Source organism: Harpia harpyja, chromosome 4, assembly GCF_026419915.1.
Source record: "Harpia harpyja isolate bHarHar1 chromosome 4, bHarHar1 primary haplotype, whole genome shotgun sequence".
NCBI classification, from domain to species: Eukaryota; Metazoa; Chordata; class Aves; order Accipitriformes; family Accipitridae; genus Harpia; species Harpia harpyja.
In genome coordinates, this window is record NC_068943.1 from 47,605,909 (window position 1) to 47,623,386 (window position 17,478).

At 50.5% G+C, this 17,478-nt stretch overlaps 1 protein-coding gene across 5 annotated transcripts in view; it reads left to right on the forward strand.

Moving 5' to 3' along the window:
- C2CD2L (C2CD2 like) overlaps nucleotides 1-17,478 on the forward strand; it is a 32,495-nt gene that overhangs the window by 9,220 nt on the left and 5,797 nt on the right. For 2 of the 5 annotated variants that reach the window (XM_052783840.1, XM_052783837.1), the window contains exons 2-14: nucleotides 449-544; nucleotides 1,035-1,154; nucleotides 3,027-3,137; nucleotides 4,023-4,136; nucleotides 4,771-4,888; nucleotides 5,054-5,177; nucleotides 5,720-5,784; nucleotides 6,388-6,515; nucleotides 6,812-6,983; nucleotides 7,744-7,845; nucleotides 8,456-8,589; nucleotides 9,092-9,374; nucleotides 10,836-17,293. In XM_052783840.1, coding sequence (XP_052639800.1) covers nucleotides 449-544; nucleotides 1,035-1,154; nucleotides 3,027-3,137; nucleotides 4,023-4,136; nucleotides 4,771-4,888; nucleotides 5,054-5,177; nucleotides 5,720-5,784; nucleotides 6,388-6,515; nucleotides 6,812-6,983; nucleotides 7,744-7,845; nucleotides 8,456-8,589; nucleotides 9,092-9,374; nucleotides 10,836-11,056 — 1,788 coding nt within the window. In that variant the 3' untranslated portion in view covers nucleotides 11,057-17,293. Of the gene's footprint in view, nucleotides 1-448; nucleotides 545-1,034; nucleotides 1,155-3,026; nucleotides 3,138-4,022; nucleotides 4,137-4,770; nucleotides 4,889-5,053; nucleotides 5,178-5,719; nucleotides 5,785-6,387; nucleotides 6,516-6,811; nucleotides 6,984-7,743; nucleotides 7,846-8,455; nucleotides 8,590-9,091; nucleotides 9,375-10,835; nucleotides 17,294-17,478 lie in introns of those variants that run through there. The other 3 variants (XM_052783838.1, XM_052783839.1, XM_052783841.1) reach the window with 2 other exon arrangements.

The window sequence follows — 17,478 nt, forward strand, 5'->3', positions numbered from 1 at the left end:
CTGAGGGTGGATTTTGTTGTTGTTGATTGGTATTGTAGTGTGTGTGTGGGGTTGTTGTTTTGGTTTTTTTTTTTAGTTGGGGCAGGATTAGCACAGAGAGGGGAGAGAGAAAGAGAGAAGAAACAGCAAAGCTTTTGCAATGAAGAAGGGTTCACGCACTTGACTTACAGTTGACTGCTATCCAGAACAATTTTCCATTCTCATTTGGGCTTGCCTGTCTGAAATTAACTTAGTGTTTGTGACTAAGCCTTCACTGGAGACCTTCCTTTCTCTGTATGGACAAGCTGAGGTGGGTAGAATTGCAGTGTGTGATGGTTCCGCGTGCTGGCCGCGTTCATGGAAATGGACTGGAGTGTCTCTAGGGCCCCACATAAGAATCATTTGTCCTCTTTGAGACGATCTGGAATACCTTGACCACTGGGAACTAACAGACTTCTTTTTTTCATAGAGTTCAGTGCAGATCACATTTGAAGAGGGTCCTCAGTTACCACCAGCCGCAAATATAAGTCGCGTGACGTGCAAGGGACAGTCGGACCACAGCATGGTAAGGCTTTGCTGTTCTGAATTGTACGGTGTGGGGTTTTTGCATCAACTGACGGTGTGTTCTATGGAGATTGCTGAGGCCTGCGCGATGGGGATGGTGGAACCAGGGAAGTTTTGGGCGAGGTCTGTTGTAGACTTTGGAGGTCTGTTGATGAGCTCGTGAGATTGCGGCTCTGGGACTGCGCATCGGTGAGCTCTGGGAGAGCCCCGGTGGCAGATGTGTTGCTGGAGCTGGGGTGTATGGATGCCAAGCCTGAATATCGGGGTCCTACAGTGGAGAGGAGGAGAGAGCTCCTGTCACCAATAGGTCTTTACTGCCTCAGGTACAGAGTCTGAAATGGCAGGTTGGCAGTGCGGAACTGGGTCTGGGAGTAAGCCTGATGTTTCTTTCCTGCCACAACGGGTCAACCTTGCCCATCGCTTTTAGAGGTTTTGCCATCGCATGGCTGCCTCTCACCGAGGATATAAACTCATCTTCCTTTTCTCTCTAGGTGCTGTACTGCCATCTGTCAGCTGAAGCTGTGAAATTCCCTGTCTCTGTTACTCAGCAGTCCCCAGTTGCTGTTTCTGTGGACACCTATCATGTCACTTTGGCTGTGCTGCAGGCTCAGGTAACAGTTGTAAAAAGTTAGCCATTGAACTTGTTCTTTCACCCGGCCCCATGCTGATCGAGGAAGGAGGACCTGATTTAGTGCAAATAAAGGCCTTGTTGTGCCGGAAGAAGCAGCGTGCTGTCGCTGACGTTTGGTGGGGTGGCAAATATTCCCGATCTCTGTGCCGAGTCCTGTTTTCTGAGTCTCGTTTTGCAGATCTTGGCCATGTAATGTAGCCGTAACAAAATCCAGAGAGATTTGAGGCATGGCAGTGTTCTATACTGTGTTTTTAAGGGGGTGTTTGAGAAGCAAAAGGTCCACAGATTTCAATTCCCCTTGCGGTGTGATGGATAGGGAAAGATGTGTTCTGTGCATATGTACGATTATGGTGTTGTCCTGGTTGTTGGTGTGAAAAAGAAATCCACAGTGAGGAGTGGTGTGCTTGTCAGTGCTCCCCTTAATACATTCACAAGAGTGTGATACAGACTTTTTCTGTGTGAGATGCTTCTTCCAGAACAGAAGCTCTGTGAAATTGCAATGGGTGGTAGCTCCGCAGTCACTTTGTAGCTGGATTTGCTTGTCTGGAATGTGATTTTGTTCCCATTGTGAAGAAAGGCTTGACGCTGGAGACGGTATCTCGCTTGGAGACGACACGCTCGTCTACGCTGTAGGGAGACATGGCAAAATTAGAAGTAACTCTGTGGTAGCAGAAGCCTATCCCATACTATTGCAGTCAGAACGTTGTTCTAGGATGCCTTTGCTCTCAGAAGCTTTAGTGAAATTTTAAACCAATGTTTATCAGATCATCCCAGTTTGGTTTTGTGCCTCTGTTCCACGGTCATTTAAATAGCTTCTCTCTCCTTGGCGTTTGGTGTGCCTGCTGCTGATGTAGTTGTGGGTGGCAACTGCCATCACTTTTCATCTTTGTGTAGTCTCTGGGAGCCAGGTGGCCTTTGTCACATCTCATCAAATTGATCCTCTACTCACTGGCATTTTCTAGGTCTCCTTGTCTGCGCCTGCTGAAGTTTTGGGTTGATTGTTCTTGTAGAGAATTGCATGTGGTATTCTAACTGAGGTCTTGCTGCTGCATTGTGAAATGCTGCTAAGGTTACCGTATGCCTGTTTGTTGGAATGCTTTGAGTACTGTATCCCCAGTTGTGCCTTGCCTTTTTTATGCACGTCGTGTTGGTTGCTTACCTGGCTACCGTGTCCCAGATCTGTCACTTTCAACTGACGACCTTCTGTGTTCATGGTAAATAAATGTCAGTCTGTCAATTGCTTTAGAACTATGTTAAATTTAACTCCCCTGTTTTTACTAGAGATACCAGGTCAGGAGTTCTTTCTGTGTGGTTCTGTTTCTGTCTGTTGCATTAACAATGCCTGTCAGGTGTATGGGTGTGCAACTTTTCAGCTGAACTATGGGATGGTGTACAGTCTGGTTTGTTGCTGGTGGCAGACTATTGGTGGCCTGGATGAGTTTTCAATCTGAGGATGATCTCCTAGAGACTCATTGCTAACTTACAAATGGCCGTACTTAGGTTTGGCGATGGTTAATTGATGTAGCTCAGTAAACACCCCGTGTCAGTGCCCAACTCGCTCTTTTGGATTGTCCTGCAGGCTGCTGCTTCAGCCGTAGAAATAACCTATTATTTTTCCCTCTGATGGCACGTGGGCATCCAAAGGCAGAGAGGAAGCCAGATCTTGCTACATAACGATGAGGCTTCTGCAGCTGCTTCTTCCCGTAGGCCCGGGACCACTTGTGTTCTTACGTTCTGTCTCTTATTGTTGCACTGGTGTGAGGGCCTTTCAGTTGCTGAATTTGAAGCAGAGCAAAAAACACCTAATGGAAACGGAAACTGTTCCTGACTATGGGTATTTGTTCTGGGCCAGGTGGAGATCCACTTGGAGGAGATACAGAACGAAGGTCTCCTGGTGTCGTGGATGTTCAAGGACAGACCAGACTTGAACCTTTCGGTTCTTCCGAGACTTCAGCTTCGCGAGGTGAGTGGCAAAGAGTGGGAGACTGGACTCAAGTGGAGGAAGGGTGGGAGGGGCAGAAACAGCACCGAGCCAGGAGGAAAGCTGATGCAGAGGGGAGAGGTTGGCAACTCACTGTTGTGGCCCTTTAGGGCGAGGAAGGGGATTCTTTCACCCTGGAATTGATACTAGCTCAGCTCTGTCAAAACAGTGCATTCTCAAGAGGGCCGAAGCAGGTTCTCATGTCTGTTGTCCGAGTCTGGCATAATATCTGAAGGGGAGTCTGCATAGCAAAAAAGGCCATCTGTCTATGTAGGTCCTCCTGCCGTTGTCAGGTGTAGAGCTGCAAAATGAGCTGGGTTGGTTAGGGTTTTTGTTTGTTTGTTAGTTTGTTTCTTTTGTTTGTTTGGGGTTTTTTTCAGAGGTTAGTGTGGGGAACCCGTGGGTATTAGAGGTTTAATGAGCTGAATGTGGGCATGCTTGAGCTTCTGTGGTCCACATAGGTTGGTTGATTTGTTTGTTTTATTGACACCCTTGTTGCTTTATCCTGAGTAGATGTAGGATTTTGGCTGTTCTCCTGAAAGTGCGGTAGTACTGTCTCACGAGGTGGTGAGGAGGTGGCAAACTGTAAAAGCTGTATTGTCAAAATTTGCCATGGACAGACTACAAATGCGGAGCCTTAGTTTGCCTCATTTAGACAACTTACATTTGCCTGCAGCTGTTACATGGAAACTTTAAGCACTGGGGAGAGCAAGTACAGGATATGGGAAGTGTACCTGGGACATTATTATTGGGAGGAAGACTGTGTAGCATCTTAGAGGTTCAAGAGGCGGTTGGGGCTGTATAAGGAGAGAATGTGTCTGCCTCGTTATGACTTTCCTGCATTTTCTCTTGATTTGCGGAGAGAAGAATGAAGGGAGAGTGGATCTGTCCACCATAAAGGATCTGATCGAGGATACCATTGTCAGCACGCAGCCAGCCATGATGGTGAATCTGAAGGCCTGCACCGCTGGAGCTGGTGCGGTAAGGCTCTCTCCTTGTGTTCTTCTTGTGCCTCAAACACTGTGCCCCAGGGCTCTTCTGAGGGCTGAGGCTCAGGCGGGAGTCCAAGGGTTGAGACTACTCGCTTCTGGGTGACAGCCGCATCCTGGCTTGCGCTGTCATAGGAGTTGGGTTATTGTGGCGTGGGGAGTAGGGATAATTAGAAACTGCTCTGAAGGGCAGCTGTGTTTGTATCTTGTTTCCTGAACGCTAAGTGCCGCTTGTGTTGAGGTGGAGCTGGACTGCCTGGGACACATCTCTGTTTCAGCAGTCTCTCTGTTGCTCTGAACGCCAAGGCTCCACCCAGGGCAGCCTTTGCAGGCATGGAATGGTCCGTGGTTTGTTGTCTTCAGTTGTCCGACTGGCAGCCAGCAAGCTTGTTCTTGTCTGTCTCTTTTCCCGTCTGCCTTAAATTTTCCATCTGAAATAACACGGGCGCCCACCGGAGGTCAATAGCTTGGGGAACCTGCAGCATCTCTTGATGGCTCTGTGGGTATTCACATATGTTTGTGTGAGGAGCTACCTGGTAGATGCAAGGACAAATGTCGCATGTCTTGCTGCTGTCTGCTGCCGAGTGAACAATAAAGGCATCTGTCTTGCTCTCGTCATTCCTCAGGTACCCAGCAATATGTTGACTCGAGAGTCCCCATCCGGAGTAGCAGCAGCCCCTCTGGGTTCTAAGCTGTTGCTCCGGAATCTTCGAGTGCTGAACTTGGGCTCCCGGGAGAAGGAAGGTAAGTGTGAAAACTTTGCTGATCTGCAGGGGCGAGCATGCAGGCGGTGAGATTGGAGCCAGGGTATGTTTTGGGTGGGTTTGAACGGAAAAGAGGGGCATGTGTCCACCAAGCCGCTGCCTAGTGTTGATGAGTGCATGTGTGGGCTCTGTCCCTCTGTTGTAGGAGTTGGGGAGATACGCTGCGTGGCAGAGCTGGACAGCCCACCACAGCAGAAGCAGACGAGGCCGGTGACAGCTGGCAGTGCGGGTGCTGCAGCAGAGATTGAGTGGAATGAGGAGCTCTTTCTGTAAGTGTGTGCCATCTTTCTGACCAGCACAGCAGAGGCAGACTGGCACGGTCTCTGGGTGTCGTTACCGTGCCGCAGTAACTGATGTGGATGGCGCAGAGGTGAAGTCTGTGCTTCAGGGCGTCATGTGTTTGTGCTGCCCGCGTGCCGGGCTACCGATTCTGGTGATTGGCCCCAGCTTGCATATGTATTTCCCGCTCCTTGGGATGCCATCCCCTTTAACTGGATGGGCAGAAGCGCCAATCGTGGGCAGTGTGTGCAGAAGGCCTGGAGTGTAAATCTTGGCCTTTCAGACAGATTCCCCTCTCAGCTTCCCCTGGCAGCCTACACAGCCGTGCAGGGGACACGAACTGGAGTTCTCTTCTGTGTAGTTTGCTGCCCCTTGTCGTGTCCTCCAAAGTAGCATGCATATGCCGGAGCTTTGGGAAAGGTGACGAAGCGTGTGAGATTTGAGAGGGGGAAGATACAGAATGGGGTTGTTTGCTCCAGGGCCATTTTGCAAAGGTTGCCTAATACCAGCCTGTCTTTTTCTGTTTCTGCAGGGAGTTGGGACCTAGAAGTAAAGAGCTGAAGCTACAGGTGCTGGGGAACAGTGACGGAGGGGGAAGTGAGTACAGACCACCGTAAGATGCATTGTAAGACAGGGAGACAAAAATGCCTAAGGAACTTTCTGTGCTTTGAGCCTGTGGTAGTTCTGTGTCAGTACAATGCATGATGAACTCTGCAAAGGATTTTTCATACCTGTCTTTATGTGAGCCCCTGACTGCATGAAGTAACTCTGGAGTCCGTTCTTCTTAGTGAAACGCTCTTACTCTGACCTTTTTGGTAGCCGGGAGGTTGCTGTGGCCCGCCTGTCTCCACTCTGAAGCGGGGAGAGGGATGTGGGGATTTGTCCCTGTGTATTGGAAGAATGTTGCAGAAGGCTCTTAACTCTGTTCATTTGTCCTCGGTTGGGGACTAAGCACAGCACCTGTGTTTGAGGAAGGCTGCGCAATGGCCGCCTCTTTAAGGCAGTCAATTTCTGGATTGGTGAAGAGGAGCGGAGGAGCGCTGCCTGCCCCCTCCCTGCCTCAAACCTGGGAGCTACCGGAGTTGTGGGGATCTGCTTCGTTGGCCCACAGGGCTGCTTCCCAAAAGCAGAGGTTGCCTGGGAGACATCTGAGGTGCCGAGGTCATGTGGTGTGTTTTGTTTTCCTGTTCGTTCTCGCAGATGTGCTGCTGGCACATGCCACACTTTTGCTTGATTCTTTGGCCAAACAACCGTCTGGGAGACAGGTCTGCTCACTGGCCCCAGGAGCTGGGCGGTCACTGGCAGCTGAAGCTACTGTTATATTGGAGGTGAGCTCACTACTCCGGAAGCTGGGCCCAAATGTGTGCTCTGAAAGCGTTCACGATGTGAGCCTCTAGCTGGAGATGAGCCTGATTGGGCCTGGGCTCATCACAGGGGACTGGCAGACCCTTAGGCCAAGGAGGGGTGTTGCCAGGCCCTCGGTCCCTGACCCTCCCTCTGTTCAACTGACATTGTAGCGGGGATGGCTCCTTGGTGCCCAGAGCAGTAGCTTTTGTCACCCGTATGCCTGCCTTTCCATCTGGGAGGAGTAGAGCCTCTCTGAGCTGTGCTTTACTCTTTGTAGCTGCTATTCCAGGAGTCTCCCACATCATTGAATGCTCAGCATGCCACATCTCTGCGAACCAGCATTACTCCCACAAAGAAGGTGGAGATGGACCGGACCATCATGCCTGACGGCACCATCGTGACTACTGTCACCACGATTCAGTCCCGGCCCAAGGCAGACTGCAAACTGGGTGAGGCTGCCCTGCAACAGGCGTCTTGTACAGGTGGCCGCTATGGGGGTGCAGACTCAGCTGCGATATTCCCAAGGCTGCTTGTACTGGCGGTAGCAAAACTGTTGCGGTTGTTGCAGACTTGCACCTCGTGTGGTGCTTTTGGCTTCTGGGTCGGAACGTGGGCATCGTCGCCATTCCCTTAGCGTCTTGTGGCTGGCTGGAGACTTGTGTGTGGCCTTGGGGGGCAGGAATTGATGCAACCCTATGTTTGGGGGGAGGTGAGAGAGGGATGAGGCTCTCTGATACCCTTTGGTGGTGGGAGGTCCCGACTCTAACGTGTATGCCGCTGTGTAACCTCTGCGTGGTGTCAAGCTAAGCGTTGTGCCGCTCTTCCTCTATTTTCTTCACTGCTGAAGAAGTTATGCTGTATGTTCTCAATGCGGAGCCGAAAGCATGTTGACCTTGCTTACTAGCGGTTGTTGCTGCTTGCAGTCTGACGTCCTGATGAATGTGGTGCTGGATATTCCACAAGGTGGGGCTGGGAAATGGCATGAACGGGGTCTTGCGATGGGGCTGCTTCACATGTCTTTTTCCGATAGGCTTCTTACTACTTTGTTGCTGCAAAGCCTCATGGAGCCAGCCTCTACAGGCTCTCTGTGTGCGCTCGAGGCTTTTTGGGGGGGTGTGTGTAGGGGGCCACGATACAGTAGCGAAGTTGCCTAAGCTTCGCCTCTGCTTACTGGTGTCTCTGTGTCTCTGCCTTTCTTTTGCCATGAAGAGTCACCATCGAGGTCTCCTTCCAAGGTGGAAGTGACTGAAAAGAAGACAACAGTGCTTTTGGAGAGCGGCTGCCCTCGCAGCCCCTTGCCCAGCAGTAGCCGTAAGTGCTTGGAAATCCGAGGCTCTTACCAGAGTGACTGTGTTCCTTAGCCTTTTTTGGAGAGTAGGAGTCTGAATGTGGGTCACTGAACTCATCTGCGTTTGCTGCAGAAGAGAATGCCCAAGTGAAGGTGGGGTGGAGGGGTGGTGGTGGGTGGGGACAGGTAAAAGAAATTCCACTTTGGCTATCCAGTCCGTGACTCTGGGTGTTTCCTTGCTTGACAAGAACATTCCGGGCTATCCGGACCCAAAGAGCTTCACTCACCGTGTACTCAGGACTCTCATTGTCTCCAGGACAGAGCGCTGCAGCTGCGTTGATGGTTTATGGCCAAGGCTGCCCAAACTCTTGGGAGTCTTTGGAAGTCTTTGTTGAGAGGGAAGGATATTTTAACGATATGCCTGGTGGGAAACGAAACTTTTCAGGTGCCTAAAAGAGCTGAGACCTATATGGAGCTTCCTTCCTTTGGTTTATTCGGGCAAGTCCATAATAAATTCTGTTCTCTACCTTTGTGCGCGTGTAGTTGCGTATTACAAGCATCGCGATCAGCAAGTGACCTCTTGCCCGTGCTGAAGGTTGCTACTTCAAGCGTTGGTATCTTTCTTGTGCTCAGGGGATAGCCGTATGCCCAATGGCTTGGATCCGGTGGCTGAGACGGCGATCAGGCAGCTAACCGAGACGAATAACAAGCCCGCCAAGAAGACCCCAACAAAACGTAGCACGCTGATCATCTCGGGAGTTTCCAAGGTCTCTGGTAGTTAGGGGGCTCCATTTCGAATCTGGGAGGTTGTTTCCAGGGATGTGTGCGTGAAACCACCCTGTCCCATAGGGACCAGTGTGGGAAGGTTCCAGCACAGACGACTTGCTTGGCAGAACCCTCTCGCTGCTTCCTTGCAGCTTGTTGCTGCTTCCCAGTGAGTGTCAAAGGTACCTTGCCAGTCTGCAGGGCAGCTGCCAGTGGGAGTTCACAAAGGGCAGCCGCAGAAAGGGAGGCTGCTGCCGTAGCCGGTTGGGAACCTCGTGGAGAATCTAAGGAGTTGTCCTTGGACTTGCCTACGGGAGTGAGGGAGGTGCTGCAGAATGCTTTGGAATCTGCCACGTTCCAGTGTGTTTCAGCAAAAGCGTGACGATCACGCATCGGTGCTGTCTAGCACTGATGATTGGAACCAGAGCATCCATATGTAGGTATGGATGGAAGACGGGAGATGAATGTGATCCTTTAGACCCTGTCTGTCTGACCCCCCTCCAGGTACCTATTGCTCAAGATGAAATGGCACTTTCTCTGGGTTATGCTGCATCTCTGGAGGCCACGGCGTATGGGGATTCTGCGGCAGAGGGTGTGACTGACCGGATGCACGATTCTACTGAATCGTCACAGCTGCTGGAAGCGTTGCCATCGGGACAAAGGGCCAGCCAGGAGCTGGATGAGATGACTCGATCAGATGTCTCTGAGAGACCATCAGTGGAAGATGTTGAGTCTGAAACTGGCTCCACGGGAGCCCTTGAGACGAGGAGCTTAAAAGATCACAAAGGTAAGGATGAACTGTTAAATGGTAGCTAATGTTAGCCTGTGGTATTAGCCTGTGGTGCTTGAGGACAAAGTGATGTTCGAGTTCCCTGCCTGAACGTGGGGGCTGCAGCTAGCTTTTGACATGGCAAAGAGTGGCTTTTGCTGGGGCCTGGAAGAGCCTGTCTCTCTCCCATGCTTCCCACTGGAGCGTTTCCAAACTCCTCTATTTGCAGGTGTCTGATTCCTCCGGCCTTTTCAGTTTCTGTGCTCTCTTAGATGGGAACCCTGCACAGCTTGCGTGTTCCTGAGAACCTGTTTTCCCTCCCTGGCCTCTGGGTCCGCAGATCAGGCACACATCTGTAAATAATGATCCTTCCTCTGAATTTGGCTGCCTCTGGCGTGGAAAGGGAGGCTGCCCAACAGTGTGGATTGTACGGGCCTCGATGTCCTCCCTCTTTCTCTGTTAGCCTCAAAGCAGCTAGCGCCTCTGACCTGTCGTATCGTAGGATGTCCAGACAAATTCCCTGCTTCTAAATGATGGAGCGGGCCTGCTCCGACGGAGCTGCTGTTCTGGACTTTCCAGGCTTGCATCAATTAGGAGGATGGCACACCTTGGATTTGTCTGCTTGTAGCTATGACGGTTTCTGTTAGCTACAAACTTACATAAACAAGCACAAGCCAAAATCTCAATTGCTCAGAATACAGGAGTGAGACGAGTTTTGTGGTGGTTGTACCCTGGTACAACCAGGTACGGTTTGAACTGTTGTGGCCCCCTGTTTGCACATCAGCGGGTAGAAAGGTGTGTAGCCCAGATTCTTGAGAGACCTGGCGGGTGGGGAAGAGAAGGAAGAAAACAGAAAGCAAGCCCCCTCTGTAGGTAATACTGTTGTAGCTTTGTATGGTGTGCAGGTTTTGGATATGCCTTTTTGCACCTGTTTGGGGCTGACGGCGATTGGCATCTTCATCCTGTCCTGCCCACTCCGGAGTCATTGCCGTTATTTGTCTCCAGATTTGGGCATCATGTGAAACCGCGGGCAGTTGTTCCGGGGGCTTGATGACTTGCTAATCTGGGCGCCCTTGAGACAGGCTAGTCTGAGAGGCCTCTTCCCTGTTGTGTGTTCCTCCCGGTGTCTCCATGTGGAGACATTCTCACTTGTTTTCCATTCATACGAGTCTTTCTATTACAATTCTGCACGCTTCCAGTGAAGGGAGGACATTGCTGTGTAAAAGGAAGTTTACGCAGAGGGGATGCGTGACGGTGTGCTTAGTGAAGCAGCTTGTTGGTGTTGAAGTCTGTCCTGAACGTAGACTTTGCCTTGCGGTTGGGAGCTGGGATTTGCCGACCTGCTGTGTGCTTCTGCCACTCGGAGCGGAATAGGTCTTTGCTGCTCATTTGAGAGCGGCTGGGGGCGTTGCCACCCCCGAGACTCGCCAGGGCAGGATACTATCGTGGTTTCTGTCTCCTTCCTTTCTGTCTCTGCAGTTAGCTTTCTTCGGAGTGGTACCAAGCTCATCTTCCGGAGAAGGAGCAAGCAGAAGGAAGCAGGCCTGAGCCAGTCACATGATGACTTGTCCAACGTCACCGCCAACTCTGCCGCCAGGAAGAAAGCCGGCAGCTTCTCCCGCCGCCTCATCAAACGCTTCTCCTTCAAGTCTAAATCCAAACCCAAAGCTAGCGACAGCACAACAGCAAGTGAGAACTGAAGGAAGGAGAAGCCCGTCGGAAAGATTGCACAGAGATCTTTTTCTAGTCTCTTGTCTTCCCACTCCGTGGTATCTGTGACCTGCTGTCCAGTTCCTTCCAACCTTGGCTGAGGGAAGACACCCCAGTGCTTTATGCCGTTTGGGGAGTGGAGGTGGCGAACCTGGGGCTTAGGCTGCTCGTCTGCCTTGGCTTATCCTTCTCCGACTGTCGTACCCCACCGTGCTCTCCAAGAAAAATCCAGGTGGCGTGCTAATCCCCGCGGGGGTCCTGGGAGCTGTAGAAGTGACTCTGCCTGTGTAGCTGTCTGGCATCGCTGGTGTGTCCTGGAAAGGGGTGGGGGGCGGCTCTCAGGTGGCGACCATCAGAGTTAAAGATCGAGAAACTACCGGGTTAGCTACGTTGCCAAGAAGTGTGGGCTGTAGCCTCACTCGGCTCTTCCAGCGAGAGAGAATGACACGGTCGCTGGCCATCTAAATGCTCTCATTGCTTCTGCTTGGTGCAGAGGCCGTAACCTGACTGAGGCATGGTGTGGGGCAATGCGTTCCTGGGCTGTGAGCTGGCAGGAGAAGAAGCTGCGGTTCTCCAACTGGCTCTGCCGTTGGAACAGTCTCTGGGTTGGACAGCGCTGATGGATGCCTGCTTTCTGTGCTATGCTGATGAAGGAAGGAATCTCAAAGAAGAAGGAAGTTTTAACCACTGGGCGAGTTTTTGTAGAAGCCCAGGCCCTTGCAAGAACGTCTGGTCAGTGCTGTCGGTGCTGCCATGCTGTGATGCAGCTCCCCTTCCGCATCCGTGTTCTTGAACGGGGAAGGGCCCCTGCTGCATGTGCGCACCAGCCGTTGTATGAGCAGAACCGTTTCCCTGGGAGGCATTGCCAACGGGGCATCGGGCTGTCTTCCGGACCTGCGGAGCACCTGGCCTCTTGTGGTTCTCGCGCCGAGGACCGGCGCTACGCTGGGGATGGATGGCGAGGAACATGGTGATGCTAGCGAAAGGGCAGTCTGACATGGAGCCTGAAGCAACGTGGAGCCTGAATCCATGTGACGGAAAGAGGCAAGAGTTTACATGTTTTCACTTGATGAAAGGGTTTCCTGTAGCTTCCTGTAGAAGGAGCCTTTCTTGATTGCATCTGGTATTTCCTTTCTTCTAGCAAACCTGATCCACCACGTTCAAGCAGTGGGCATTTCCACAGCGGGTATTTGCCGAGGGAGAGGCACGCAGGGGAAAATCGACTCCTTGCACAGGAGGAGACTGCTCTTCCAGATGAACCACTTTCCGGTCTCCTGATGCGCACGCATTGTGAATAACCCCAGAGGCCCGGTTCGGAGAGCGTAATGATGCTCTTTGGAGAAACACTCATGCCCTGTCAGCGCGCCTGGTTTCAATGGAAACTCCTGCTCTCCTGTGAGTTGTACAATTAAGGAGGTAGGGCAAAGGGGAGGAAAAACTTCACTGAAGAGCAGTCGTCTGGGCCTGACTGGATTCGCTAGCTCTGCCCTCCTGTTACAATACCTCCTGAGGTGGAGGCTGTTGCCCCGCTTTACGCAGGATGCGACCAACTGAAAAAGCAGTTGTTCTCTTGATGGTGCACATAAAACAACGTTGTGTTCTTCAGAAGGACAAATCCTGGCTTACAGATATGGCTGTCGTGTGCCATTTCCAAAGACTGGAATGTGTTTGTTATGTTGCTGTGGAAGGATTCGCAGCTGGGAATTTCAGGGCATCTCTTGAAAGTGTCCGGAGGTAGCAAAGGCTAGAGTCACCCAGGGCTTGGATTGAAAATGCCAGTGTGTGCCAGCAGGAGGGACTCTATTTCCTGTTTTTCCTGCCGATTCCCTGCGAGGTTGGGCATGTGTGAGAAATTGGACTGGTCCGGCTGGCTGACCAGGAATCTCTACTCCATCTGTTTGTTTTGGTCCAGGAGTCTTTCCGTCATCCCCGAGCTCTTTCATGTCTTTTATCCTTTGTTTCTTTCCTCGTCTGCACGGTTCTGCAGCTTTGTTTGCAGCTCTGTGCGCTGCAGATGTCGGAGCACTAGCCATTTCTCACTGAAAATCATTTTCCTTGATGGAAGTGACCGGTTCCTGCTGCAGCACTGGTGGAAGTTGGCAATCTGTGGCTTGCCTCTAACAATCCGGCCACCGGTTTGATGTAGCCTTCCTTTGCTGGGTTGGTGCGGCGTCTGATGCGGCGCTGTCCTTTGCAGGCACGGCCTTGCTCCCAGAGCCTTGGGGTTTGGTTCCAGTTTGGCATTCTCTCTTGCACCATCCCTGCTGTGACTCTGCCTCTGTCGCTAACAGTACTTGATGCTCTGTTTTCAGTTTTTGTTTATTCTTTTTTAATACAATGTCAAGGTTGCTGTTGTGGTTTAACCCCAGCTGGCAACTAAGCACCACATGGCTGCTCGCTCACTCCCTCTGGTGGGATGGGGGAGAGAATCGGAAGAGTAAAAATGAGAAAACTTGTGGGCTGAGATAAAGACGGTTTAATAGGTAAAGCAAAAGCCATGTGCACAAGTGAAGCAAAACAAGGAATTCATTTGCTCCTTCCCATCGGCAGGCAGGTGTTCAGCTATCTCCAGTGAAGCAGGGCTCCATCATGCGTAAGGGTTACTCGGGAAGACAAATGCCATCCCTCTGAACATCCCCCCTTCCTTCTCCTTCCCACAGGTTTATATGCTGAGCATGATGTCATATGGTCTGGAATATCCTTTGGGTCAGTTGGGGTCAGCTGTCCCAGCTCTGTCCTTTCCCAACTTCGTGTGCACCTCCAGCCTACTCGCTGGTGGGGTGGGGTGAGAAGGAAAAAAGGCCTTGACAACTGTGTAAGCACTGCTCAGCAATAACTAAAACATCCCTGTATTATCAACATTGTTTTCAGCACAAAAACATAGCCTCATACTAGCTACTGGCGAAGAAAATTAACTCTACCCCAGCCAAAACCAGCACAGTTGCTTTGAATGAGAAGTGCTGGCTGAGCCCAGACAGCACCTCTTCTCTAGTGGGATGGCTGTGAAATCTTCCATCAGAAATGCTGGTTTGAATGGAAAGGAACTTTGAGAAGAGCCAGCAGCTCTTCCGTTGCGGGTTTATCACCTTCCCCAAGTCTCGTTTAATAGTCCTGTATTCTTTTCTCTACACAGTAAGAGCAGCTTGAGCTGTCTCGGTGCAGAGCAGCTGGAGGCAAACGCCTGAGGCTCCCACCCGTGCTTCCGCAGCATGAGTCTGGGGCTCGTGTACATGAGGAGGTCTGCGAGGGCTAGCGAGCGTTGTCCTTGTTGCTGTAGACCAGAGGCGGAAAAGGCGAGCGAGGTTCATGTCTGACAAACACATACTAGATTTCAATCAGAATATTTCAGCCTGGCTCAGAGGAAGGAGGCAATAGGAAAGCTAGGAGTATAAAACCAAAACTTCCGTTCCTCACTGGCCCTGGGGACTGAGGATCCCTTTCTGGCCGTGTTAAATGGGCAATTCCTGCCACATGTCCATGGGCTTTCCTGAATTTGTTCCCGGTTTGTTGGCTCCGGGCTATTGATGAATTGCAGCGGAGGTACTGCTTTTGATTTTGAGCTTTGACCTGGCAGAATTCTCATCTGGGAATCGCCTGCACTGCGGCCTGTGGAACGAATGGCACATGGGACGCATGGCAGTTGGTGTCTATCTTCCCTTGAATTTTTGGCAGTGCTTTTTATCAGGGGCAGTAAATTGCTATGAAAGTTTGTGTCTGGTTAGACAGATTGCAAAGGAAAAGGATATTGTGAAGTGCTGACAGAGCGCATCCCCAAACATTAATTCCTGCACCCACTTGTGTTTCCTAGCAGAGATGTACTTTCTGCCATTTCATTTCTTCTCAAAGTCGTATAGCGTAGGACTGATCGTAACCTTTTATCTTCTTCTAAATGTTCTCGGTAAGTGCAGAATGTTTTTCAGAGTGTTTGGGTAAATGGCTCTTTGAGGGACAGAGGGGTAGGGGGGAATGGCTCAGCTGTGTGCACTGGGAGTTTTTTAGTTCTGATACGCTCCCGATTAACATGTTGATCCTTTCTCTTTGTATCCGTACATGGCTTCCTTTCTCACATGCACAGTTGTTTTCATCCCCCAAGTAGCAGGTGGCTGGTTTTGTTAGTCCCAGCTATGTGAGCGCAGGTGACTCCCAGCTTCATGAAGCTAAGAATGGTAATGAATCTGCTTTGTGGGGGAGGTGTGATTATTGCTGTGAGAAACGATTCTTCTATCCTAATCTCCTTGGAAGGAAAGGGAAAGTCACGTAGGTCTTCGGCCTCCAGAAACTGTAAAGACAGTTCCAGGGAGGTTTCCCCCCATAGAACTGCTGCTTAAAGAAATCTCTTTTGTATTTAATACCTGCTTGTGCTTCTGGCTTTATGACAGAAGAAATGCTATTTGAAATCCCTGTTTAACTTCTTCTGGATACCCATGCCCTCACCTCGGTGCCCTTGCGGGGTCTGTGGCATTTCATAATGCCTGGGACCACGGAGCAACCCCAGTGTGCGGCGCGGGCTGCCATTGAACTTTTTGGACTCGAATGATCTGCAGTTGCCAGATTGTTGTCTCAGGGTAGGCTCAATATTTGCACCTTGTGAAATCGGTCCTCGACCGAATATATGGGGGAAGAGGAGCGGCAGAGCAGCAAGCTTGAACGCATGGAGGCTTCTGAAGGAGTTCAACCTGCTTATGAGGGCCTGCGTTCCAAATGCTGTGTTCTGCTGCCAGCTACAGAAGTAGAAACAGTGACTGGTAAATGAAGCCAAAGTATACATTTTGGGTTTGGGTTGGTTTTTTTTTTTTGTGGGTTTTGGGTTTGTTTGGGTTTGTGGGGGTTTTTTTGTTTTGGTTTTTTTTTTTTCCTATTTTGGCTGAACAGAGTTACTAGAACTTACCTATGCTGTGTATTTTTACTTCTCCAAAGAAAATAGATTTCTCGAGCTCTAAGTCTGCTTGTAAGTATATTTTTGTCTGGATACATCCTCTCCATGTGTTTTGGTAAGGCTGTTTAAGAGCCTCCCTGTTGAAAAAGCCCTCGGTGTCAGCCCGTGAAGGGTATCCTCTTGAGGCGCGAGAAAACGGGCGTGGGAAGAGATGGCGGGAACCACAAAGCCTCTGTTTTGGGGGTGCTGTAGGCTGTAGCATGATGGATGTCTGACTGAGGCCCAATACTTGGAGAGGGTGCTCAAAGGCCACACATATTCAAGGGCAGAGGGATTGCACGTGTGCACGTGTGTTTGCATGCTCTGTGAATGCCTGTAGTGGTCACGCTGCAAAGTGACTGAGGACAACAGGGCCGATTGGTGTGTCGGGAGAGCAGCCTTACTAGCTTCTGTGGCATCCACAAAATATTCTTACATGGACCTCCGCAGGGGCAGACTTGAGCAAGCAAGTCCAGCTTGTGCCCCTGCAAGCACCCTCACGCTGCTTATGTAGTTGAGGATGGGTTTTTAGGCAGATTGGCTGAAATGTGGGAGTGCGAGGGGAGACTACTAGGGTAGAGAGCTAGTCGGAAAACAGTTCAGTGGAGGAGAATGTAATGAAAACTTCATCAAACCAATATGAGAGGGCCACAGGCATGCGCCGTTTCTAGACTAGAAGCAGGCGCACAGCAAAGCATATGCTTAGAAATGTTTTCGTTCCGCTTTTTTGTCTTTAGCGATGCAGCTTCCTCCCTGTGACGGTTTCTCTCAGTTCATTGTTTGCTAAACCTGCAGAGGAGTAATTTCTGGGTAGCTGGTGAGATGCTTGAATGCTGGGTGGCTGGCATTTGCGTGTTTTGGGATCTTTTGCATTGTTCTTCTCTCCCTCCCCCTACGTCACGGTGAGTGTCATGGTAGAGTAACAATCCCAGTGGTGGTCAAACTTCTGGAAAAGGTCTTTGTGTACTTGCGATATCACAGCTCCTTCTACAGGCATGACTGATCCATACCACCTTTCCTTGCTCGTACAGGTAACGGACCAAATACCCACGCTGAATTTGAATTAGCACCCCTCCTTGTGCGTGCTCTTTTGTACTTTGATGCCTTCTCTCTGGGTGGATTATTTTAACCCCAGATTGTTTAGAGGAAAAAAAATAGGAACTGTAGCTATTTAAGAGATGAGAATAAAATTACTTAATTCAGACTAAATGAATGAAGTTTTTGCACCTTTGTAAATGTTGAAGAAGAATTCCATTGCTGTGTAATGGCTGAACCTGTTAACTTATTAAACCACATGGAAATCAAAACCTGATCCTGAGTCTGACTTCATATCCGCTGGAGTGCGGTGAGCTGGGCTTTGGCTTTCTAGACGTTCAGGGAGGTAGCTGTGATTTGTAGCCCTCTTTTGTAACACTGTCATCTCTCAGCAGCCCTTTTTGCCAGATGTAGATACACGGGTTTACAGTCTGTAAGACCACGGCAACGACTGTAGCCTTC